This window comes from Cololabis saira, chromosome 6, assembly GCF_033807715.1.
Source record: "Cololabis saira isolate AMF1-May2022 chromosome 6, fColSai1.1, whole genome shotgun sequence".
NCBI classification, from domain to species: domain Eukaryota; kingdom Metazoa; phylum Chordata; class Actinopteri; order Beloniformes; family Belonidae; genus Cololabis; species Cololabis saira.
In genome coordinates, this window is record NC_084592.1 from 3,770,608 (window position 1) to 3,796,008 (window position 25,401).

Genomic DNA, 25,401 nt, shown 5'->3' on the forward strand with positions numbered 1-25,401 from the left:
TTACACCAGGAAACTGGACCACATTACACCAGGAAACTGGACCACATTACACCAGGAAACTGGACCACATTACACCAGGAAACTGGACCATATTACACCAGGAAACTGGACCATATTACACCAGGAAACTGGACCATATTACACCAGGAAACTGGACCAGATTACACCAGGAAACTGGACCACATTACACCAGGAAACTGGACCATATTACACCAGGAAACTGGACCATATTACACCAGGAAACTGGACCACATTACACCAGGAAACTGGACCACATTACACCAGGAAACTGGACCACATTACACCAGGAAACTGGACCACATTACACCAGGGAACTGGACCACATTACACCAGGGAACTGGACCACATTACACCAGGAAACTGGACCACATTACACCAGGAAACTGGACCATATTACACCAGGAAACTGGACCATATTACACCAGGAAACTGGACCATATTACACCAGGAAACTGGACCATATTACACCAGGAAACTGGACCATATTACACCAGGAAACTGGACCATATTACACCAGGAAACTGGACCAGGAAACTGGACCATATTACACCAGGAAACTGGACCACATTACACCAGGAAACTGGACCATATTACACCAGGAAACTGGACCATATTACACCAGGAAACTGGACCATAATACACCAGGAAACTGGACCATATTACACCAGGAAACTGGACCATATTACACCAGGAAACTGGACCATATTACACCAGGAAACTGGACCAGGAAACTGGACCATATTACACCAGGAAACTGGACCATATTACACCAGGAAACTGGACCACATTACACCAGGAAACTGGACCATATTACACCAGGAAACTGGACCATATTACACCAGGAAACTGGACCATATTACACCAGGAAACTGGACCATATTACACCAGGAAACTGGACCACATTACACCAGGAAACTGGACCACATTACACCAGGAAACTGGACCACATTACACCAGGAAACTGCACCACATTACACCAGGAAACTGGACCATATTACACCAGGAAACTGGACCATATTACACCAGGAAACTGGACCACATTACACCAGGAAACTGGACCATATTACACCAGGAAACTGGACCATATTACACCAGGAAACTGGACCATATTACACCAGGAAACTGGACCACATTACACCAGGAAACTGGACCACATTACACCAGGAAACTGGACCACATTACACCAGGAAACTGCACCACATTACACCAGGAAACTGGACCATATTACACCAGGAAACTGGACCATATTACACCAGGAAACTGGACCATATTACACCAGGAAACTGGACCACATTACACCAGGAAACTGGACTATATTACACCAGGAAACTGGACCATATTACACCAGGAAACTGGACCACATTACACCAGGAAACTGGACCACATTACACCAGGAAACTGGACCATATTACACCAGGAAACTGGACCATATTACACCAGGAAACTGGACCATATTACACCAGGAAACTGGACCATATTACACCAGGAAACTGGACCATATTACACCAGGAAACTGGACCACATTACACCAGGAAACTGGACCATATTACACCAGGAAACTGGACCATATTACACCAGGAAACTGGACCATATTACACCAGGAAACTGGACCATATTACACCAGGAAACTGGACCACATTACACCAGGAAACTGGACCACATTACACCAGGAAACTGGACCATATTACACCAGGAAACTGGACCATATTACACCAGGAAACTGGACCATATTACACCAGGAAACTGGACCATATTACACCAGGAAACTGGACCATATTACACCAGGAAACTGGACCATATTACACCAGGAAACTGGACCATATTACACCAGGAAACTGGACCAAATTACACCAGGAAACTGGACCACATTACACCAGGAAACTGGACCACATTACACCAGGAAACTGGACCATATTACACCGGTCATGAAATCACTATACTGGCTTCCAGAGTTTAAAATCTTCCTGCTGGTCTACAAAGACCTGAATGGACTTGGACCAAAATACATGGTTGATCTGTTAGTTCCTATGAAGCTCCCAGACCCCTGAGGACCTAATGTGTCAAACTCACGGTTTCAGCTCACCATAACAATTTATGTGGCCCTCTAGAGATTAGAAGTCATAATTGTCAAATCAAAGCAGCCGCTCTCCATCATGCAGCAACCTCACTGCCAGAATCGTTCATGATCATGATCATTCATGATCTTGATATGGCCTTACATTAAAATGAGTTTGACACCCTGCCTGAGGTTCATCTGGATCTGGTTTGTTGAACAAGAGAACAAGAACAAGAACCAAGCAAGGTGAGGCACCTCTATTGCCCTTATTTTTAAACAGCTTGTGCTTTTTTTTATTATTTTACTTCTTTTCTTATTCTTACCTATTTGTTATTTACTGTCTAATTATGTCTTGCCGCTTTTAATGTCAATGTAAAGCACTTTGAATTACCTTGTGTTGAATTGTGCTATATAAATAAATTTGCCTTGCCTTGCCACCGATGCAGAATGTGTACAGAATGTTGTTTAGCTTAGTCTTGCTGAAAGAAGCAAGCTTGTGTATATATAGTATATATAGTAAGAGTAATGGTGCCTTCAAAGATGTGCAAATTACAGCTGTTATTGGTTCGCTTGGTAGCAACGCGTTTCTGGTTTCTGGTTTGAAGCAGTCGTGAACTTTCAGCGCTCTTTTCTTCGTGTATGTGTGATTTTTTTTCTGTTTTGTTTTTTTGCCCAATAGTTGTCCTTATCTCTTTGATTCACTGTGACCGGAAAAGATCGCGAATTACAGGTCACGGGGGGAACTGCACTGTTTAGAAATGGAGTGACGGAGAAGTCTGAAGGTTCACGACGGCGTCACGGTGACGGCGTAGGCACGGCGTCGATTTGACGCAGAACCATAATTCAGCCTTAAGTTTGCATGTGTGTGTTGCGTGTTTGCAGAGAGCACTCACCTGCACACTTGAAGCTCTGAGCAGTGAGCCCTTTCTCCACCGCCAGGCAGGTGAGGATGCTGAGGAAGCTGGTGGTGACGGACTGCCGCTTGGCCCTCTGTCCTTCCCTCTGCTTCCTGTCCCTGGAGGGTTTGGATCTCAGTAAAACTCCCTGAGGTTCCTCTGCAGACACTTCCTCTTGTGCGGGCCTCTGTGCGATGATGGCCCCGTGCAGAGCCTGCACCCACTCCTGGGCCTTGAGGGAATCATCCGCCCGCAGTTTAACCACCTCTTTGGGAAAAACGGCCTGAAAGAAATGTCCTTTAGTGGCCCAGGGGACCCCGTTCTCCGGCTCCTGGTCCTGCTGCACAGCCGCGCAGGATGCCAGGGAGTAATGGAGGACGGGCTGGGTCACGGATCCCCGGCCCTCGGTGGGGAAGGCCTGCAGAGCAGACCGGGTCAGGACAAACGTAAAGGCCCGCCAGTTGTTCTGGTCCACCAGCTGGTGGAGAAGGCCAGCTTTGAGCACGTCCTGGGTGCAGCGGGTGAACAGGGGCAAGGTGGTGGGCCTGCTCAGGACCCCGGAACTAGACACCTCTGCTGACGTGGGGGTGTCGGTATCAGGTCTGGTGTCCAGACCTGACGGAGAGGGAGACGAGGAGGGTGACATGGCTGCAGGAAACTGGGAAATCTGCTGATTTTCTCCGTTCTTACGTTGCTGTTTTTTCTGGCTCGCAGGTCTGGTTGCTTGCACCTTCTCCCACATCACCTGTCTCCACTCCACGGCCTCCCGTTGGTTGGTGACCCTCAGCTGGAGGCGCGTGCTGTTGAAGAACACGGCCTGCAGCGTGCGCTGGTCGGCGGGCTGGCCGGCCTGAGCGGACTGGCTGCAGGGAGCCGGGGAGATGACGCTCTGGCAGTGGGACAGGGAGTAGGCCGTGCCCAGCTGGCGGTTGGCGCTGCTGTCCAGGGTGTAGAGCCGCAGCTCGCAGGGCGTCAGCTCCACGTAGCAGGGCGTCCAGCGGCCCCGGGGCCCCTCCCGCTGCTCCAGCTCGCCCTGCTTCACCACGCTGCTGCTGCTGCTCTTATCAGCTGTAGAGAAAACAGAAAACAACCAATGAGACAGACATTCATGTGCTACCTTATGTTAATCCCACTGGTCAGCCAGGTACGGATGCTGTAGAGCAGGGGTCGGCAACCCAAAATGTTGAAAGAGCCGTATTGGACCAAAAACACAAAAAACAAATATGTCTGGAACCGCAAAACATGAAAAAAAAAGTCTTGTATCAGCTTTAGAATCAAGGCAACACATGTATCTATATTAGTTATAACTGGGGGGAGATTATTTTTTAATTATGCAAAGTCAAAATTTCAAGAAAAAAGTAGAAATGTCAAGATTAATGTTGAAGTACAATGTCGAGGAAAAAGTCAAAATGTCGAGAAAAAAGTCAAAATGTTGAGAAAAAAGTCGAATTGTCGAGAAAAAAGTTGAGAAAAAAGTCAAAATGTCGAGAAAAAAGTCAAAATGTCGAGAAAAAAGTAGAAAAAAGTCAAAATGTCGAGAAAAAAGTCAAAATGTCGAGAAAAAAGAAAAAAACTGCTCCGTAACCTTTGTATGAATTTTGTAAATGCTTACATAGCCGTCCGTCTGGAAATAACTGCTCTCTCTAGGCCTGTGTCGAAAAAAAATCGATTTTCCAATTCTAAATCGATTCTCATATTAATTCCTAAAAATCGATTGGTATGTCTAAAGATCGATTTTTTTTTTTCATCATTACATTACAACTTTTGGTATTTTTGTGTTTACGCCCAAAAAAGGTGTTGTTGGGCACAATGTTTTTCCCTTTAAATATGTTTAAAAAGGTATGAAAACATTAAAGTTTTCAGTTATAATTGCATAAATTGTCTATATTTCATTACTTTATATACTGTCTTCGGGTTACATTTGCATAAAATGCTAAAAACCAAATTCTCCAAAATTAAAAACCCGAAAAAGACCGAAAATGGAAAAAATAAGAGAGGAATCTGGGAAAGAGTAAAACCGATTTCATCCGTCTCTGTTTCCTCCCTGGATCTGTTTGATAATTCTGACCCACAATGTTTCTGTTTGCAGTTCTATCAGCATTCTGGGAGGTGATTGGTCCTTACAGAATCATTAGCTGCAATACTTGCTGTTGAATCTCATTATAATACTAGTATTAATATGTTGCAGAACTACAGTCATATAATTCATGCAACAGCTCAAAAAGACAGTTGTAATAACACTAACCCAAATCAATATCGGAATCGAATCGAACCAAATCTTGATAATCGATTCTGAATCTTAAGAATCGGAATCGAATCGATTCTTGACATTTAAATCGATCCCCAGCCCTGGCTCTCTCATTATTTAAAAAAAAAATAATGCATAATATGAACAATAACTTTTGCAGTTGCAACAAAAGGGATCCAAATCTGCTGGGGTTGTAGTTGTAGGAAATGTGCATTTGTAGCTTCTGAGTAATCTTACAGAGTTTGGCTGGTGGTTTCATTTGTCTTGCATATATAATAATAAGAACTGTATTTGTGTTTGTGTTAAGACAAAAGAATGTGATGCTTTGTTTGATCTCCACTTTCCGTTTAATGTTTGTGTTTTTATATTTCAACATATAGTTACAGCACTCGGAGTAAAACAGTGTATCAACTATGGTTATATATTTCCTGTATGACTAAAAACAATGAGACTACAAGCACACACTTAAAAGTCAGTTTAAATCTTACTATTGGAGTCAACGCCTAAACCAATCTAAAAAAAACAAACTTTAATTGGAAACCCCAACCATATGCAGCCTAATTGGCAGAAATTGAATTTGGTTTCTTTAATGTACTGGATCACTCCCCTAGAATAAAAGAGCGACTAAATCCCTGGGTGCGCTGGTTAACATGAGAGTGGCGAGTCCAGAGCCTCATCAATCTTATCAAAACAGCGGCAGACACGGTGTCACTCCAGGTCAAGGACTTTGCATGTTAACAAACCTCTTGCTAAAGGAACAAATGAACATGCAAATAAGCTAAACTGGAATCAAGTCGAGCTGATTGTCGGTCTTCACGCTTGGGAGGCTTGAAATTAGAATTAGGCATTGTGGCGAGGAAAGCTGCTTTGTTAAATTAGCCTTCATGTCTACCTGGTAGGGTCTGACGTCCCAGAGTAACAGTCTAACGCTTCCACCACAATTAACAGCTTACTTTTTACGCTTCTAGTGGCAATGAAATAAGTTACATTCAGGTTACTGTCATTTAGTGTTTAATATGTATTAGCCGATACCGAGTCCTGATCTGATAGATTGGAAATCCATAAAAAGAAGAAAGCAAAAGAGAAGCAGTCCTTTCTGAGAAACCAGCTGCAGCGCTGCATTCACGGGCCAAGTTGAAATATTTTCAAATTGCAGACATTTCTGAAATGCCAAGAACCCGCTTCAAGTTTGCTCTATGTTTGTGTCGGCCAGTGTTGCCAACTCCTCGGGAAAGTAGCTGGTGGCTTCAAAATTTGCATATAATTGCAATGGATGCTGTAGGAGAGAGGAATAAAGTAGTGCGAAAGATAAAAAGGGAGCCTCTGTTTAGAGCTACAACTGAACTTCCTTTACTGACTACAGGCCAGTGCAGCACAATTGAATATCTATTTTAATAATTACATTAATTGAAATTATTCATGAATGAAAGAGCCGTTCGTTACGGAAGAGGGGCCTACAGCAGCACGGGCTGCTCGCTGAGAAGAGACAGCCATGTGAGCCTTACAGTCGACACCAGGGGGCTTCAAGGCTTTTTCAGCCCAGGGATCATTGGATGAGAGAAAAACAGAGCAGGGAATAACAGAGCCTGGAATACTTATTTTTTCGCTTTTTTTTTTTTTTTTTATTTATAAATGTGCCAAGTTTTAAGCCTGGCTTATAATAACTTTTGAATGCGTTTTATTCTGCTTATATCACCTTGTTAACCAGTTCCTGACTGGGTTATTAGCCTACATGCGTTTATGGTTGATGAAACTTTGGCCTCGTCAGACGTGGAAGGAGTAACGTTAGAATAGACTTCATTGTCATTGTGCTCAGGTTACAACGACATTGGTTAGGATGTTCCCACCAAAGTGCAAAGGAAGCAATCAAAATAGGTATAAAAACCACAGTATAAAAACATAAAAGCAATAAAAACAATGAATGGATAAAGTGCAACAAACTGTGACCCAAACATCACTCCCACATCGTTCAGAAAATACACCTGTTCTGTTATGTTTTATGTTATGTTATGTTATGTATTGTTGTGCTATGTTATGTGTTATGTATTATGTTATGTTATGTATTGTTGTGCTATGTTCAAATCAAATCAAACTTTATTTATATAGCACTTTTCCTACAAATAATGAAACACAAAGTGCTTAACAGAAAAAAAAAAAAAAAACAAGAAAAAACAAATAAACATAAAACTTATTAATGCCCCCCCCTCCCCGCAGACAAAAGCACACTACAATTCACCTAAATTCCTAAATTACACACACAGACACGCACGCAGACACATGGTGTAGACATGGCTAGGCACAGAGGATCCAGGTGAGGAAACGGTAACAGGGAGCCGTCCACGGCAGGAGGTCTCATAGCCCGCAGCTACAAGGGGGGGGGGGCCCACAGAGACCATCCCGGCCCGGACGGATAGAGGAGTCCACACCACAGCGGTGAAGCCGTGGTGCAGAGCTCCACAACCATCCAGGCCAGAACCACCCCCAGGACGACCCCCTCACATGTTATGTGTTATGTATTATGTTATGTTATGTATTGTTGTGCTATGTTATGTTTTATGTTATGTTATGTTATGTTATGTATTGTTGTGCTACGTTATGTGTTATGTATTATGTTATGTTATGTATTGTTGTGCTATGTTATGCTATGTTGTGTATTATTTAACAGTCTAATGGCCCAGGGATAGTAGGTGTTTTTGAGTCTATTTATCCGCTGCTTCAGGACTCTGTACCTCCTGCCGGAGGGCAGCAGGTCAAAAAGACTGTACCCGGGGTGAGATGGGTCCTGTAAAATCCTTTTTGCCCTTTTCAGCCCCTGAGAGTCTGCAATGTCATTTAGGGAGGGCAGGGGGCGGCCGACGATCTTCTGTGCCTGACGATCTTAGGCCAAGCTGTAACGTTACAATCTCCAGCTTTAGGCTTCATTATTGTCACTAATTTATCCTTCAGGTCTAACTAGCGTTAAATATGAAATAGCCAAGTCAATTTTGCAACAAATGTTCTTCTCTTAAACAGCTAGCTAAATCGTTTCTCCACTCTAAAGTTGACATTAGTCACATGACTCACGTCATGGGAATCATTTATGTAGAGTTGTAGACTAAATAGTTATTGTCAAAATAAATTATTATCGCTTGTTAATGGAGTTTTCTCAATCATATATATTATTTTTTTTTTTTTTTATTATTTTGGTTAAAATTGCCTTTATTTCTGCATTCCTCCACGTAGGGCTGGGCGATATGGACCAAAAGTCATATCTCGATATTTTCTAGCTGAATGGCGACACTCGATATATATCTCGATATTTTTTCTGTGACATAATTGGGGTTTCCCCCAAAGCATTATAGCATAGCATCTCTGTTAGCATCTCTGTTAGCTTCATTTTTTTCTGAGGCAAACCCTTAAAAAACAGTTTTAATACAAAGCCTCGTGCCAAATGTCACACAGGTTATTAACAGAGGTCTGCACAATATAAAAATGTATAAAACAAATGAAATAAAAATAAACTGCCTGCATATATAGAATAAAAATGCTTCTTGAATAAAATAAAACAAATATCCCTTTCCTGCATAACAATTAAATTAAATTACACTGTGCAATTAATACAATGTAGAAAGTAACAGGCAGACTTTTCCACTGAGGTTGACAGTTGTGCAAATAACAAAACATTTGTGCAAATTTCAAATAAAACATGTAAACAGATATTGCATCTCTTTGAGCAAATCTGAAATAATTACAACAAGTCAACTACTGTACATTTTACAGATTTTGTTCCAGGAAAACTAACCTGTCAACACTGTCTGTTTCAGCACACAAAGGTACTTTTTTGCCAGCGCGAAGGGTCAGCGTTGATGTACAGTCAATTTGTCACAAAATAAGCTGTATCGATATATAACGATCGTACCATATCACGTCTGAAAATATATCGATATATATTAAAATCTCGATATATACCGCCCAGCCCTGCCTGCGCGGCCCCCCTAGGGGGTCGCGGACCCCCGGTTGAAGAGCCCTGGTCTACACCAATATTTACAGGGTTGCAAAAGTATTCACCCCCCTTGAACTTTGTGACCTTTTGCCACATTTCAGGCTTCAAACATAAAGATATAAAACTGTAATTTTTTGTGAATAATCAACATCAAGTGGGACACAATCATGAAGTGGAACGAAATGTATTGGAAATTTCAAACTTTTTTAACAAATAAAAAACTGAAAAAGTGGGTGTGCAAAATGATTCAGCCCCTTTGCTTTCAGTGCAGCAAACTCTGTCCAGAAGTTCAGTGAGGATTCTGAATGATCCAGTGTTGACCTAAATGACTAATGATGATAAATGGAATCCACCAGTGTGTAATCACGTCTCCGTATAAATGCACCTGCACTGTGATCGTCTCAGAGGTCCGTTTAAAGCGCAGAGAGCATCATGAAGAACAAGGAACACACCAGGCAGGTCCAAGATATTGTTGTGGAGAAGTTTAAAGCTGGATTTGGATACAAAAAGATTTCCCAAGCTTTAAACATCCCAAGGAGCACTGTTCAAGTGATAATATTGAAATGGAAGGAGTATCAAACCACTGCAAATCTACCAAGACCTGGTCGTCCCTCTACACTTTCAGCTCATACAAGGAGAAGACTGATCAGAGATGCAGCCAAGAGGCCCATGATCACTCTGGATGAACTGCAGAGCTCTACAGCTGAGGTGGGAGACTCTGTCCATACGACAACAATCAGTCGTGTACTGCACAATTCTGGCCTTTATGGAAGAGTGGCAAGAAGACAGCCATTTCTTAAAGATATCCATATAAAGTGTTGTTTAAAGTTTGCCACAAGCCACCGGGGAGACACAAACATGTGGAAGAAGGTGCTCTGGTCAGATCAGACCAAAATCGAACTTTTTGGCAACAATGCAAGACGTTATGTTTGGCGTAAAAGCAACCCAGCTCATCCCCCTCAACACACCATCCCCACTGTCAAACATGGTGGTGGCAGCATCATGGTTCGGGCCTGATTTTCTTCAGCAGGGACAGGGAAGATGGTTAAAATTGATGGGAAGATGGATGGAGGCAAATACAGGACTATTCTGGAAGAAAACCTGAAGGAGTCTGCAAAAGACCTGAGACTGGGATGGAGATTTGTCTTCCAATAAGACAATGATCCAAAATATAAAGCAAAATCTACAATGGAATGGTTCACAAAAAATATATCCAGGGGTTAGAATGGCCAAGTCAAAGTCCAGACCTGAATCCAATGGAGAATTTGTGGAAACAACTGAAAACTGCTGTTCACAAACGCTCTCCATCCAACCTCACTGAGCTCCAGCTGTTTTGCAAGGAGGAATGGGCAAAAATTTCAGTCTCTCGATGTGCAAAACTGATAGAGACAAACCCCAAGACTTACAGCTGTAATCGCAGCAAAAGGTGGTGCTACAAAGTATTAACTTAAGGGGGATGAATAATTTTGCACGCCCGATTGGAAGTTTGAAATATCCAATACATTTCGTTCCACTTCATGATTGTGTCCCACTTGATGTTGATTCTTCACAAAAAATTACAGTTTTATATCTTTATGTTTGAAGCCTGAAATGTGGCAAAAGGTCATAAAGTTCAAGGGGGGTGAATACTTTTGCAACCCTCTGTAATCACATCTGAAAAAAAAGTTACATGATTTGTTCCTAGTCACTTTTTGGGAAAAAGAAAAGTTGCTGGAGCAGTCTGAAAACTTGCTTAATAGAACAACAAAGTCACTTAGGGTGCTTTCACACCGAAGGCACAGAAGAGCAGATGCTAACAGTACAGTACTTTTATATAACAAGTATGACCTGACATGAACCAGGGAAGAGGTGCCCTGAACTCATAACTGAGGTTTTGCTCTATGCCAACTACAAAAAACCAAATGTGATGGAAACAGCCCGTACAGTGTCTGCTTTCATAAAACAGCATGTCTCTTTTTTTTTTTAAATCATGATGGCCTTCAAAGTTATTTTTGTAATTGTTTTCAAAGCCAGCGGCTCTCACTGAAAAGACAGTGACTGAGAGGACATTTCTTGTGATTTGGTGTTATATTAATTGAAATGATTCGAACCTTCTCCACTGGTTCTTCCTTCTCTTGCTCTTTCTTCATCATCCCATCGTTCTCTCCGCAATGACAATCACATACAAGCACTTCATATCTGACTACAGAATGATGCACACTCTGGTCATAAATAAACCAAAACAGCATTTTTACTTATCATTCTGTGGTTATGACCAAGTGTCCTCTTTGTCACCAAGTTCTTTGTCATTCTACTTCGGTTCCCTTTTATGCCGTTTTCCAGAAGGCAGACTAGTCACAAGTGGCGCTTTTCCACTAGTACCTACTCAGCTCAACTCTCCTCCACTCGGTTTGGTTCTTTCCCACTAGGGGTCTAACTACCGAGTAGATACTTTTCTGTATCTATTCTGCTGAGGTTCTAAGCTGCTGAGTCGGCTGTATCTGACATCATCACACTACAGGACACCGATTGGTCGGGGGGTTGGAGTCAGACGTCTGAGTCAGGAGGAGGAAATCAGAGAAAGAGCGACTTGTTCATTTTATTCCACCAGCAATGGCAGCAAAAGTCTGTTTCATGATCCAACTCTGAGGTGCAGATGTTCATAAACCTGGTGGCTGAGGAGAGAATTAAGCATGTGAAGTTGGGCACCAAGCGGGTATTCCTCTGTATTCCTCTGTAGACGTGCAGCGCCTCTGAATCGATATCAAATCATTTAAATCAATATTGAATCGAAATCGAATCCAAACCTAAAGAATCGAAATTGAATGGAATCGTGAGGTTCTTAACAATACCCAGCCCTGCTGCTGTCACAAACAGAAGGGCAAACAAGCCCCTTTGTTGTCATTTATATAAATGAATTATTATTGTTACTATACTATATTATTATAGAAATCGGATGGATGAATGGGATGCCTGGGTCTGGGGCCCTCCGCCGGGTGTCGCCCTGCGGGTGTCGCGCTGTTGGGGGGTTCCCTCTCTCCGGGCCCGTCTCCGGTCCCTCGCCGGGTGGGGGTCGTTGGTCTGGAGGGTGAGGGCCTCCTGGCCACGTGTCCGGCCCGGACCGGGTGGCCGGGGTTCGCCTGGGTCGCGGTCCGCCGCCGCAGGATCCCTGGCTGCTTCTTCCCATGTCGTGGGGGCCTCGGCCGCCGCCGGGGGAGGGGGGGGGGGCTCGCTGGCGTTGAGTTTCCTCCCGCCCTCTTCTCCCCTCTGTGGGGTTGCTGGTGGCCTGGGGTCCAGGTTCTTCCTTGTCGGCCTCTGGTCTCTCGGGTGGCAGGGTTGCCCCCCCCCCCCACCGGCCCGTTCACCTGCATGCTCACTCTGTAGTTTCTGGGGTTAGTTAAATCGCAGTAGCTTAGCTTAGTTGTGATTGGGTCTCGGGCCCTGGGCCGGTTGCTGCTCGTGTTTCTACCGGTTCTGTGCCCGTTTCGTGTCTGTTGTTTTTTTTGAAGATTTCCAATGCTCGGCGTCGCCTCCATGTGTGTTGTCGCGTCCTGGATCAGCAGTGGATGTCACCCCCCCAAAAGAAAGTGTGCGTGCGTGCGTGCGTGCGTGCGTGCGTGCGTGCGTGCGTGCGTGCGTGCGTGCGTGCGTGCGTGCGTGCGTGCGTGCGTGCGTGCGTGCGTGCGTGCGTGCGTGCGTGCGTGCGTGCGTGCGTGCGTGCGTGCGTGCGTGCGTGCGTGCGTGCGTGCGTGCGTGCGTGCATGTATGTATGTATGTAAGATAAATATATGTGAAATATTAAAAAAAAAGAAATCACATGTATCTTATATTAAAAATGCACATGCCTTAGGTTCTTACCAGCATGGTATTAACCATTAATATGTGTGCAGGCAAGAGAAAAAATAAATAAATACATAAATACATAAAAAAATGTATATAAATGAAGCGATAGCGTGGCCACACAAAATTACTTTGCCTTCTGCTTATTACAGTCCTTTTCCTATCTCGCTTCTTTCAATACACATTAAGCCAATCTAAACAGTCTGATGTCTTTTCACACATATGCTAATACTAAGTAATCCTGCCAGTATCAGGGGCCGGGTAATTGGCTTGCCTCTTCTCTTGCCTCATTTAAGGCCATTTGCTGACAGGATTAGAAGCCATTATCCCTCGGGATCCCTGAGGATCTCCTTAGGCCTTCAGGTAGCAGAAACACACTAACAAACACACTGTGTGTGACGGAGAGAGGAAGAAAGAAAGAGAGAGAGTTGCTCTCTGCCTGAATATGGACTGCAACAGCACAGCTGTGTCATTTTAAGTCATCATCATCTTCCGTCATTATTGCTTTCTTCAAGAATGCTTCAGCCTAACAACAGCACACGCCCTGATCTGCAGCACAAATAGCCCAGGCGGCTTTCCAGAGAATGGACGGTCAATCAGAGGAGGAGTAGGAGGAAGAGGAGGAGGAGGAGTGGATGCTTCTTGCAAGTTAGGGCCAGCCTTCTGGCCAGAATTAAGGACGATTCAAATTCAATGCCTTGGTCACCAGAGGGCACAACATAGTCTTCATCCAGCCAAACAACACAGCTCAATGTCCAATTAGACAAATTCAATGTCATTAAAGGGTCAGTTCAGTTAAAGGAGGAAACATATGCAAAGGAGCACAACTGTGTAAACGCTGGCATAAGAATAGCACAGCAGATGAAGAGAACATGATAGTGTTTATGTAGCTACTTGTCTACTTGTTACAGAAGAATACTGACTGTCAATGCAGTTTCATACTTTTTTATTGACTTTAAAAAAAAAGATTTTCCTAAAAACATGACCACAGGTGAGGTTTTGCATGTGTAAACATGAATTTAGATATATAAATAAATGCTGCAGCAAACACAAGAGGACGCTGCCAAAATAAGGGTTACAAAACCACCAACCAGGAAACTTTCCATTATCCTCGGTGTAATCTGAATGCTCTGGTAAATATAATGAATATTATTCTAAAAAAAGTGATAATTGTGAATAGTAAGCTATTTTACAATTTACAGGACTGTCTCAGAAAATTTGAATATTGTGATAAAGTTCTTTATTTTCTGTAATGCAATTAAAAAAATGTCATACATTCTGGATTCATTACAAATCATCTGAAATATTGCAAGCCTTTTATTATTTTAATATTGCTGATTATGGTTTACAGTTTAAGATTAAGATTCCCAGAATATTCAAATTTTTTGAGATAGGATATTTGAGTTTTCTTAAACTGTAAGCCATGATCAGCAATATTAAAATAATAAAAGGCTTGCAATATTTCAGTTGATTTGAAATGAGTCCAGAATGTATGACATTTTTGTTTTTGTAATTGCATTACAGAAAATCACAATATTCTAATTTTCTGAGACAGTCCTGTATGTACTCAGATACTTTAAATGTGTTACCTTTTCAATTAATTTTAGGATTATGCAATTAAATTTGACCTAGATTGTTTAGGTGTACTGAATATGTGAAAAAAAAAAAACAGAACAGAACTTGTTTTTCTTTTGCCGGCAGGAAAAAGTTGGTTTCTGCCACTTTTCTCCCTATGCTTGATTACAGCAACCTTTTATATATGAATGCCTGGGCGAATTGTTTGCAGTCTCTGGATTCAGTGAACCGTGGTGCCTTCAGGTTCATCCCTGGTTGCAGAGCCCTCACTCACCACTGCACCTGACATGAGAGAGGTGAATGTCTGTCTCTGACGACGCGCCGTCTCGTCCACTGGTACAGTTTTATCTAGAAAGCAATCCTTGGTCTACTCCCACATTATTTATGCAACTACATTTCCAGAACCTACAGCAAATACGGTTTATGTTCCAATGATTTATATCTGCTAAATGTGCCAAAGGTGCATTCTGAACAAGGTAAACACTGTTTTAAGTTCTCTGCACCTGCTGCCTGGAGCTCCCTACAGAAGACACCAAGGCACCGTTTCCACATAGCAAAAACGGTGGTGTTTTCATGTGTTTTGACCGTTCGTTTACACGAAAACGAAGCTCAAAGTCTCCAAAAACCATCATTTCCGAAAACTCCGGCCAAAGTGGAGATTTGCAAAAACCCCGTCTTCACGTTTGCTTGTAAACGGAGAGAAACGGACATTTAGGCTTCAGAACGTCACATTATGAGACAGAAACGTCACCAGCGTCATGAGTGACACCTGTGTTTACAATTAGTTTGGCCACCGTCAATATTTTCTTGTATTTTACTTGTTTTATATTCTAACGTCACACTTAAAAGTCACTCCAAACGAAAGACTCTCGTTCATCTTGGAAGTAACTGGAAGTTACTCGTGTCATTTGTTGATGTTTTTTTCCAGGATTCTTATTGGCTAGCATGACTTTATCTTCTCGTTACACTGCCCCCTGTAGGTTTGGCTGTTCATAGCACCTTAACAGATATTTATGCAGGTTCCTGGAAATGATGGGATTTTTCAAAACGTAGAGGGGGAAATATCCGTTTATTTAAACGTGGCCTAAATCTGAAGGATCATCACTGTTGGAAATTTTAAAAGCCGTATGAAGGATCTTGCAGCAGCTACTTTTCACAGTTGTTGTTGTTTTAATGTAAATTTTAACCTAACACACATTTTTATTTATCTTGTTGAGTGTGGAGTATTTTATTTATGTATTTTATTGAGTGAGTTGGTAGTGTCTGATTTTAATTTTTGCACTTTTTAATGTTTTTCTGGCAGCTGTCTTGGCCAGGCCTCCCTTGAAAAAGAGGTCATTGTATCTCAACGGTACTGACCTAGTTAAAGCAGCACAATGTAACTTTCAGCTTTTGTTGAGTTTGGCGGCTCTTTTGGACAAAAGCGGTAGTGCTTTACCAGAAATTCAATTTCAATTCAATTTTATTTATATAGCGTCTAATACAACAAAAGTTGTCTCTAGAAGCTTTCCAGAGACCCAGAACATGAACCCCCGAGCAATTATTACATAAACAATGGCAGGTAAAAACTCCCCTAGTGGGAGAAAAACCTTAAACCAAACAGTGGCAAGAAAAACTCCCCTTTAGGAGGGAAGAAACCTGGACCAGGACCTGGCTCAAAGAAAGAACACCAGTGTTTCCCCTACCATTATATAGGCCTGGCGGGGCCGCCAGGCCAACGAGACCCCCCGCCAGGCCTAAAAAAAAAAAAAAAAAAAAAAAAAAAAAATCAATGATCATTTGCGTTTAGGAGCCTCTGCAGCTGTTCTGCAACGGGAGTCAACCTGCTTCGTTGCCTAGTAACGCTGCTGAGAGCGCGGGCATATTATCATATATTATGGGATGTATAGAGTTTGTAGCTAGTCAAAAAAAAAGAAAAAATATCGCGGGCGACAGACAACATGATATAAAGAAATGTTTCTGCAGGTCCGTGTGTTTGTGTTTGCATGAGACGCTACAGGGAAGCATTAAGGAAAACACAGCTCGACGACGCACCAGGCGTCCGCGGGGTCCTAGCGCCAGCCACGTATGAGCGTCTAGGCTGATTTATGGTTCTGCGGTACACCAACGGTGTAGGGTACGCGGCGACACGCACCGTACGTGCGCGTCGCCGTGTACCCTACGCCGTAGGCTCTGCGTTGGTGTACCGCGGACCATAAATCAGCCTTTACCGTCGCTGACACCGGTCCGACTGGTGACCCAGTAAAAAACAACGCATTTAAACATCTGGCTGGGATCCCTAATGGCTTAATAACCATAAATACAGCCCTTGGTTGTAACACACTCCCCATGGTACATTTCCAATTTGTTGTTTAGCTTACATTTTTGTTCTGATTGAGCTTCTTTTTTTGGTAAGCAATAATGATGAAAACAACACAGACAATAGATTGTCTTTCCACTAGAACCACTAAAGGTTCATTTTTTCCCCAGTCAAATGCATGTAACTCTGTTATAACCAAACTGGTAAAACAAATGTTTAAATTATTTATAACTGATATAATCTCAATTGTGAATAGGGATGTTTTGTGGCATATGCCGTCAGCACAAGCAGCCGTTAAAAGAGGACCATCCCAGAGGGTTTTCATAGAGATCCCTCTGAAATATATAGAAAAGATGTGCTCAATGCTCATATGGGGTCAGACCTTTCAGGCCCATGACACTTTGGTTAAAGGTTAGATTCAATCTTATTATTTCATTGAAGTGATATCATTCAGCAATATAGGCCTACAATGATTTTTAATGTAAAACTTTGTTATATTGCTACATGTCCAATATGCCGTCCCACGCGCCTCGTCTGTTTAGGATTTTTTCGGTGGGTACCACCGGGCCTGAAAAAAATTCTAGGGGAAACACTGAACACTACATTTCCCATGAGCACCAGCGCGTACTGCCGGAAAACTCCTGTCCCCGTCGCTGCATTTGTTTTGATGAGAGAAGACGGGACGGACTTTCAAAACTACTTTTCTGTTTTCAGCGGTTGTTTGCAAGATGGATAGTGAAGAGGTAATGTATCTATTTTTGGCTAAACAATATAATATGACGATGTTGAAAATCACTAAGTTCAACTTGGTTTTATTAGTGAATCACCCTGCACAATTTTACAGTTCTCAGGAAAAATACTAGAACCCAAGACGAATCCCCTGTATGTGAAAACATTCTAATTGTGATTCTTATTGAACATACAACTCTACATTTACATTTGTATCATAACAATTCTGTCTCTCTTGTCGGACATCCCTCCTCGTCTTTCAGCTCACGCCAGCGAGTGAACGCCGGGACAATGTTTATTCTTGTCCGGGCATTCAGCTTGTTACTCTCCCGCTTTCTTTTTTCCGCCTCCTCCGATAAAACTTTTATTTTTTGGGGTTTTTCCGCTGCGTCGGCCATGACACCAGCTTCTGCTGAGCTCTGCGCTCCACGCCCCGCCCAGCTTTCGTCTCAACTACGAATCGGGAAGGAGGGGGAAGTGACGTATGCCGTAAAGCAGTCAAAGCCGTAAAAATGTGTAGTTTTTTAGTGTGGAAGGGTTCCTACTGGACCACATCCAGTGATCATGTTATAAATGTTTATGAACATTTTGTGAATGTATGTTCAAACTTTGAAACCCTGGTCAACCCCAAGCCTGAAATCAGCTTGAACCAGCCTCCTAAAATGGCCGCCTTGTTGAAAACTACAAGACCCAGCGTGCTTTGCGTGGGGGGGCGGCGCCTAAAAGCGGCGCGCACCCAATCACGGGCCAGGGACTGATGACGTCACCCAACCCGCGGAGTACGAATCTGACTCCGGCCAAAAAGACGCTCTCTCTCCCTCAGCCAGCGGACCGAACGGACGTTCCTGCCAACGGTGCAGCCGCTGGCGCATCTACTCACCTTTTCCCCGAGAGCCTGGGGCGGGGAGGGAGCCGTTCAGGACCTGCATTAACAGGCCGGGCGTAAAATCCGATACCAGAGCGCTGCGCTCTCAACTCTCTCTGTCTGCTAACTCCTTTCTTCCTTCGAGCACTTTCCCCACACCAGGGGCCGTGCCGTCCAGGACGACTGCTCCGCCACCCCCTCCCGCAGCCCGGCGACAGACATGGGACGAGCCGACGTTCCGAGGGAGGAACCGGCCCCCCGTGCGCAACGAGGCCGTTGTTGAGGCCGCGGTCAGGACCAGAGAGCCGGCGTGAGGCACCGCTGCAGCAACTGTTGCCCTTTTCTTTTTGAAGTTAGGAGCAGGACAGAGACTGAGGAACTGCTCGCTTTCGGAGCATCCCCGCCAGAAGCGATCGGCGGTGGGATCAAAGCTGAACCTGAACTCTCCGACACCGGGAACCCCCGGCAGGAACCGGGTCACCACCGACAGAGCCCGCAGCCCAGATCCAGAACCCAGAGGAGACGTGAGGCTGTGCTTTGGGCGATCAGATCACTTAGAGCATCCACAGCTACATTTGTGTTTTAATTAAGTTACTGTATACACGTTACTGTGCATTATCATTATTGCGTTAGTTTATTCTGGGGCGCCATTTTCCGCCAGTTATTCACATTTTTAAACGCCGTATTTGTCATCCGATTGCACGTGGCCTTGCGAGGGCGCGTCCATCTTTAAATACCACAGAAGCCCCGCCCTCTTTAAATGTTTTGAACCGTACACAACCGTTGGATCGCGTTAATTATTGTTGTGTTTTCTTTTACATTCCATGCATTTATGTTTAATTTTTATTGATTGTGGTTTTTCTTGTTAGTTAGTGGTTTTATGTTAATGTAGTGTGCCATCAGGATTTATTTGGGGTGTTGCGTTACCATCTTTTTGACACCTGTATGTAAATAAATTCTGATTGATTTTTAATGAGGAGTTGTTTGTGTTTCATACAATTTTGGTCACATTGATTGTTTGACAGAGCCAGCGCCGAACTAATTGCCTTCAATTGTTATTCTGTAAGTGATAGTAAGATTTGCTATTCTGCAGAATAATCCCTAATTTCTGAGACTGATTTTCTGCTGTTAAAAGTTATGATTTTCCTGGTTAAGGCCCAGGTGGTGCCCCTACGAGAATTATCATTTTGATAATTCAATTTGATAAATAGTCGACTTTATTAATTATTAATAATTCTTGAATAAGATTATTAATAACCTTCCGATAACTGGACAGCTAAGCTCCTGTTGCACAACTGTACCATGCACCTCAAAGTTACATAGTGCCAGTGAAGGTGATACAGACCCCTCAGACCATGACAGAGGTTCATTAAACCTGTTGGAAGTTGATGTACCATCACAATGATGATGATGAAATATTACATTAAGGTGGAAAAGTTACATAGTGCTACTTTAATGTTTCTCTGGCTGCTGTCTTGGCCAGGCCTCCCTTGAAAAAGTGGTCATTGTATCTCAACGGGACTGACCTGTGTTAAATAAAGGTTAAATAAATCAAATTTAAACTCACGTAGTTGCTGGTGGTTGAGGATCATGTTCTTCAGGGTGTTTCCGTCCACAGCAGGCAGTCCGTTGTCGGTGTAAGCGGACGGCCGGTAGTTGACGTCCGAGCGAGAGCGGTTGTGTCCCTTCTTGAAGACAGACTTGGAGGAGGCGTTGCCGGCGTTGTTGGTGCACTCCTTGCTCTGCGTGGCCAGGTCGTTGGTGGAGCGCGCTCGGCTCCTCTTGCCGTGCCGCGGGCCCACGCCCAGCCCCAGCACGCTGAAGTTGTCGGCCCAGGCCAGGCCCAGTGGCCCCACCTCCGGCTGCTCTCCGGCCAGCAGCCCCCACACCCCGCTGGAGCTCAGCTTCCCCAGCGCAGCGCTGGACACGTCCCCACGCTGCTTGGGCTGCCTGGAGGCCTGGCAGCTGCTCGTCTGAGCCTGACTCGGAGCCTGGCCTTGGATCCTATCCATGCAGTGGATGAAATCTTCCGTTGCCTCCAGGGCCGGGCTGATGTCCCCGACCATGTCCAGCTGCTCCAGACCCTCCATCTCCGGATCAGAACGGGGGGTCCCTTTGGACAAGAATCCTCACAACGCTGCACCCTCCCAAACCAAGCACAAAAGTCTTGTTAGCGGCAACCACATGTCCAACTAGAGACACTTGAAGCCATGAGGACAAATGCTAAGAACATTCAGAATGACTGCAACTGTTGTCCGAATCAAAGTCCTGCTCTTCACTTCTTCAAGGCTTCATCTAGTTTTAGAGTTCTCCTGTGGGCGATGGGGGAAGGAGAGACTGTGCAACTTCTAAGTGGAAGGAGAGACTCTGCAGCTTCTAGGTGGAAGGAGAGTCTTCGTATCTTCTAGGTGGAAGGAGAGAGTCTCTGCAGCTTCTAGGTGGAAGGAGAGTCTTCGTATCTTCTAGGTGGAAGGAGAGAGTCTCTGCAGCTTCTAGGTGGAAGGAGAGAGTCTGCAGCTTCTAGGTGGAAGGAGAGTCTCTGCAGCTTCATGCCAGAGCTTAGCACCGATGCTGGCTGCGATTCTTAAATACAATCCAGTTGGCTTGAAAACTAAACCACGTAACCGAACACACGCTCAGCTCCATCTGTGTTGTCCCGGGACTGAAATCAGCAGACTTCTTTGGGGTTTTTTTTGTATTGCTCCGCCACATAAATGGCTGTGAGTGAGGTCATCAAATGAATGCTGTTTGTGCTTCAACTGTAACAGAAGAGTAGAGAGAAAGAGGAAACTGTCAAGAGGAAGCACGCCAAGCAAGCACCAAGAAAAGAAACACAGCTGCCAGACACGAGTCTGTGATTCATTTCTACAAAAAGAAACCCTGCTATCATTCCAGGTGCTTCTATGTATATAAGAGGCTCTGTTAAGACAACAGTTGGAAAAAAGCTTGATGAGCTTTTTTTGTTCTCCACACATCTTTCATAGGGACATGCAAATGCCTGTCCTCCCTTACATGTCCCGATGAAATCACACTCCACTTCCCTCTCGGCTGCTCGCCAGCGGGCTGAGCAGAGATAAGTCCGGCCTGGGTGGGGTTTCCATTTATCTGCCTGACCAACAGCTGACTCCAGATACTCAACACACATACTCAACTCATACACAATTCTGTCTCATTTATGCTCTCTTGTTGACTCTGTTCTCTTCCATAGCTCAGCTTCTTTTACTTTTCTTCACATATTCAGTATTTAATGGCCATTGCTTATGTGATTTCATCATCACTGTCACATTATTGACTGCATTTGCTGCAGTTCTGACATTTAATGACATTTAAAGTCCAATCAAGAGGAACCAGACTAATTATTTGTATCAAAGAGGGAAATAATTATCCCGGGAGTTCCTGCTAGACCAAGATGGAACCAACACAGAGCACATAATATCCACATAATATTTTATTTGATAGTACACTGTAAATGCTAAATTACACATAAAATGACCCATAATTACACAGAGTATGGTCCATTATTGCATAGGATCAAAAATGAATAACTTAGGTGTTGTTATTGATGTTTTTGAAATTTAAAATAATTGACTTTGATTTTTTTTTTTTAAATAACTGTGACGTGATCAAATGTCTTAAGAGGAATTTTTTTTTTAAAAGTACCTGTAATCAGTTGTATACATAGACAAAGATGTCACAAATCCTTTACACTTGAGTCAAATGTCTTCATTTACTTTTGCCAAAACACTATCATTGTTATAGTTTAACCAAAATATGTCGCAGACTTCTCAATAAGATCTCATGAAGTTGAGTCAATTTTCAAAGTAAAAGGATATATATATATATATATATATATATATATATATATATATATATATATATATAATATGACTCCTACAAAAAGTAAACTGGAGGACATTTAGACTCCATTTAATGTGTTTGTGGTTATCAGCTATTTTGCATTAATGCAATATATGATACCAAGCAAAATTCCTTATTCAACTACCATAATTATGTAACCATATCATTGAAATAAGCAGGACTTTTGCCATGACATAAATATACACACACTTATGTGGTCTATTGTGTGTTTTTCAAAAGCCAACAATGTGTCTTTCCTGATGGAAAAAAAAAGACCAAAATCTGCATATCTGACCCAGGTCTCATCTGGGTTCACTTTTATGGGATCATGATTTTTCTTTTAATTATTATTATTATTATTCCCCATCGTACAGGAACATCCAGGCTCTCCAAGGACGGTTTAACCAAGAATCTGAATGATGAACTGTTAAAAGTGATTAAAGTCAAGTAAACTGTTTCAATTCACGCTGTTTCGTCCCAAAGAAAAGTTGACACTCCTTAAGACTTAATAAAAGGCCCTGGGTTGTTTAAAATCCAGAATCTTACGTATGTGAATATTTTATCCGTTCTCATTTCTTACGCAAGGTAGTTTGTACTTCATTTGTCAGACAGCTTTTCCCAAGAAGCCGGTGTATATTTAGAGTAATATAGTATAATCGCTATCTGGGATGACAACTCCCGAGCCGCAGAGCCGAGTGACGCTGCTGAGGTGCTGAGTTGTTTAGTTGCAACTGCAGCTGCAACTGCTGAGCTGTAAAGGTACTGAGCTGCAGCTGCAAGCCAACCTCTCCTGGACTCTGAGCCATGAGAGACTGGCATGCAAACTTTCAGTACTGTGTCTCACACCTGATGGACAGCACAATACGAGCCTTGCAGCTTTATTCTGAGCAATTTGAAGCTTAGAGAGGTCTTTTTTGGCTGCACCCGACCAAACTGGTGAGCAGTAATCAAGGTGAGAAAACACTAGTGCTTGGATCACCAGCACTCTAGCGGCAGGAGTAAGAAAACCATAACATCTTCCGATACATGCTACACCTTTACCCATTTTCTTGACCACATTCTCAATATGTTTCTCCCAAGACAGCTGCTCATCACGTGTGACACCGAGCAGTTTAGCCTCTTGAACCTGTTCAATACCTGAACCTTTGAATGATAAGACCAACTGATTGTTATTATTAGCAGCATGTTTGGCCCCAAACACGATGCTTTTAGTCTTTGCCACATTCAAAACCAATTTATTCTCGCATATTGAAGGGAGAAAAAATACATTTTGTGTCCTGAAAATGCCCTGGATTCCCAAAACACAGCTTTAGTCTTTAGTCAGCCACGCACCTGCTGTTTATCATAACAAATGCTTGTTTTTCTGTGAAAAAGAGCCTGGTTCGCACGGGATTTTGGGTCCCGTGTGAGCCGAAACTAAACTCCGCAAGGTGCTGAGGGAAAGGTATAAAGACGCGATAGCCGGAAGTTCGGATTTTAGAGTCTGCCGTGGGTCAATGCAGGATGCCCGGCGCGGTTTTTCCTTGGCTTACTCTATATCCGGACTGTCCCCGGCTCTCCAGTCCCGTGTTGAGGTAAGAGTTAGGCCTTCAAACCCTTTGTAGTTGTGTGTGAGGAATATTGCTCTGCCATTTGCGGGGGATAACTTGACCCGTTATCCTAGCAAACGAGTAATTTTGTGTGCTCTGCCATTTGCGGGGGATAACTTGGCAAATGATCCTAGCAAACGAGTAGTTTTGTGGATGTCTTCTATGAAAATGCTTGCTTTTCTTGCTGGTAATAAAGATCCATATGTCATTATAGCAAAAGCGAGGTGTGTGTGTGTGATTCATTTTGGTACAGCCGACCACTCCTAGAACCTTAAAAGTGAGATTTTCTCCCAAAACACATATCCATTGAAGTATTAGTTGTAGTTCTGATTGAAGTGTGTTCCTTAACTCTGTCATATTATTTGATGCATAATATATAGTTGTATCATCTGCAAAAAGTGTAGCACTGTACTTATCCAAAGCAAGCACAGCTTTAAATCAGCTGCAGAACTTTAGATCAGCTGCAGGACTTTAATCAGCTGCAGGACTTTAATCAGCTGCAGCTGCAGGACTTCATCTCCTTCCTCCAGCAGTAAACAGGGGAAGGTGACGCCAGGGTCAGCCTAGACGGCTCTTTTATTCACTGACAACGTGAGATAATTGTGTCCTATGTATCACAACACACAGCCACACCACCTCGACACATAAAGCTGCGTTTCTGGAGCATAAACGGACAGAATGAGGCCCGTGTTGCTCCAGCTGATGGATGAGAGCCGGGGCTGTGCGGCTAAAGGCTAACGTTAGCGGCTCTTCATCACTCATCAATGTCGTTTTAATAAAACCTAAAACAACAACTTCACTGGAAACCAAACCATCATGGTACACTGACACTTCACCGCCATATTCCGGTGATAAAACCAGAGAACCGTAGCAGTTGAGGTAAAAACACATCCAGACTCACCTTACTCTGTTTACCATTATGTCATCCTGCAGTCCGTCCGCGTTAACGTCCCGGGGTGGGACCGGAACTAAAGGACAAAGGTTCCGCAAGACGTCCGTTCACATGATAGTTCACACACAACTCACTTATCAAGAACTCACTTATCAATAACTCACTTACAAATCAATACTTTGTCTCATTGTTTCTAGACAGACATACACAATTGGATATCTTAAAATGAATAATGTTCCACCTTTTGAATTAAGCCATATTATTTTCTTCATGGATGATTTTGAATTTTCTGTTTCTGATATTATTAATATAATTTTGTTACTGGGTAAGTACCATATTCATTGTGCCAAATGGAGAAATTGTAAACCCTCCTTCCGGGGTTTTATTAACGATTTTAAGATTTTTTTTCACATGTCTCAAAAGAGTAGAAAACAAAAATGCAAGTAAAATAAGTCTAGACATTGCTCGTTTTTTGTTATTCTCATTTAATAATTCCTCTCCTATTCTATGCTCCATTATGTGAATTTAAAGGAGCTTGAGGCTCCTTTTAAGAAATGAGACTCTATAGCGCC

At 43.1% G+C, this 25,401-nt stretch overlaps 1 protein-coding gene across 2 annotated transcripts in view; it reads right to left on the reverse strand.

Annotated features, from left to right (window-relative positions):
• The window catches only part of plekhm3 (pleckstrin homology domain containing, family M, member 3), a 70,568-nt gene extending 45,676 nt beyond the window's left edge, over positions 1-24,892 (reverse strand). The window contains exons 1-4 of one of the 2 annotated variants that reach the window (XM_061724334.1): positions 24,839-24,892; positions 20,058-21,249; positions 3,664-4,041; positions 2,971-3,588 (exon numbers count right to left, since the gene is read on the reverse strand). In XM_061724334.1, coding sequence (XP_061580318.1) covers positions 2,971-3,588; positions 3,664-4,041; positions 20,058-20,580 — 1,519 coding nt within the window. In that variant the 5' untranslated portion in view covers positions 20,581-21,249; positions 24,839-24,892. Of the gene's footprint in view, positions 1-2,970; positions 4,042-20,057; positions 21,250-24,838 lie in introns of both variants that reach the window. The other variant, XM_061724333.1, reaches the window with a different exon arrangement.
• Positions 24,893-25,401: the final 509 nt, after the last annotated feature.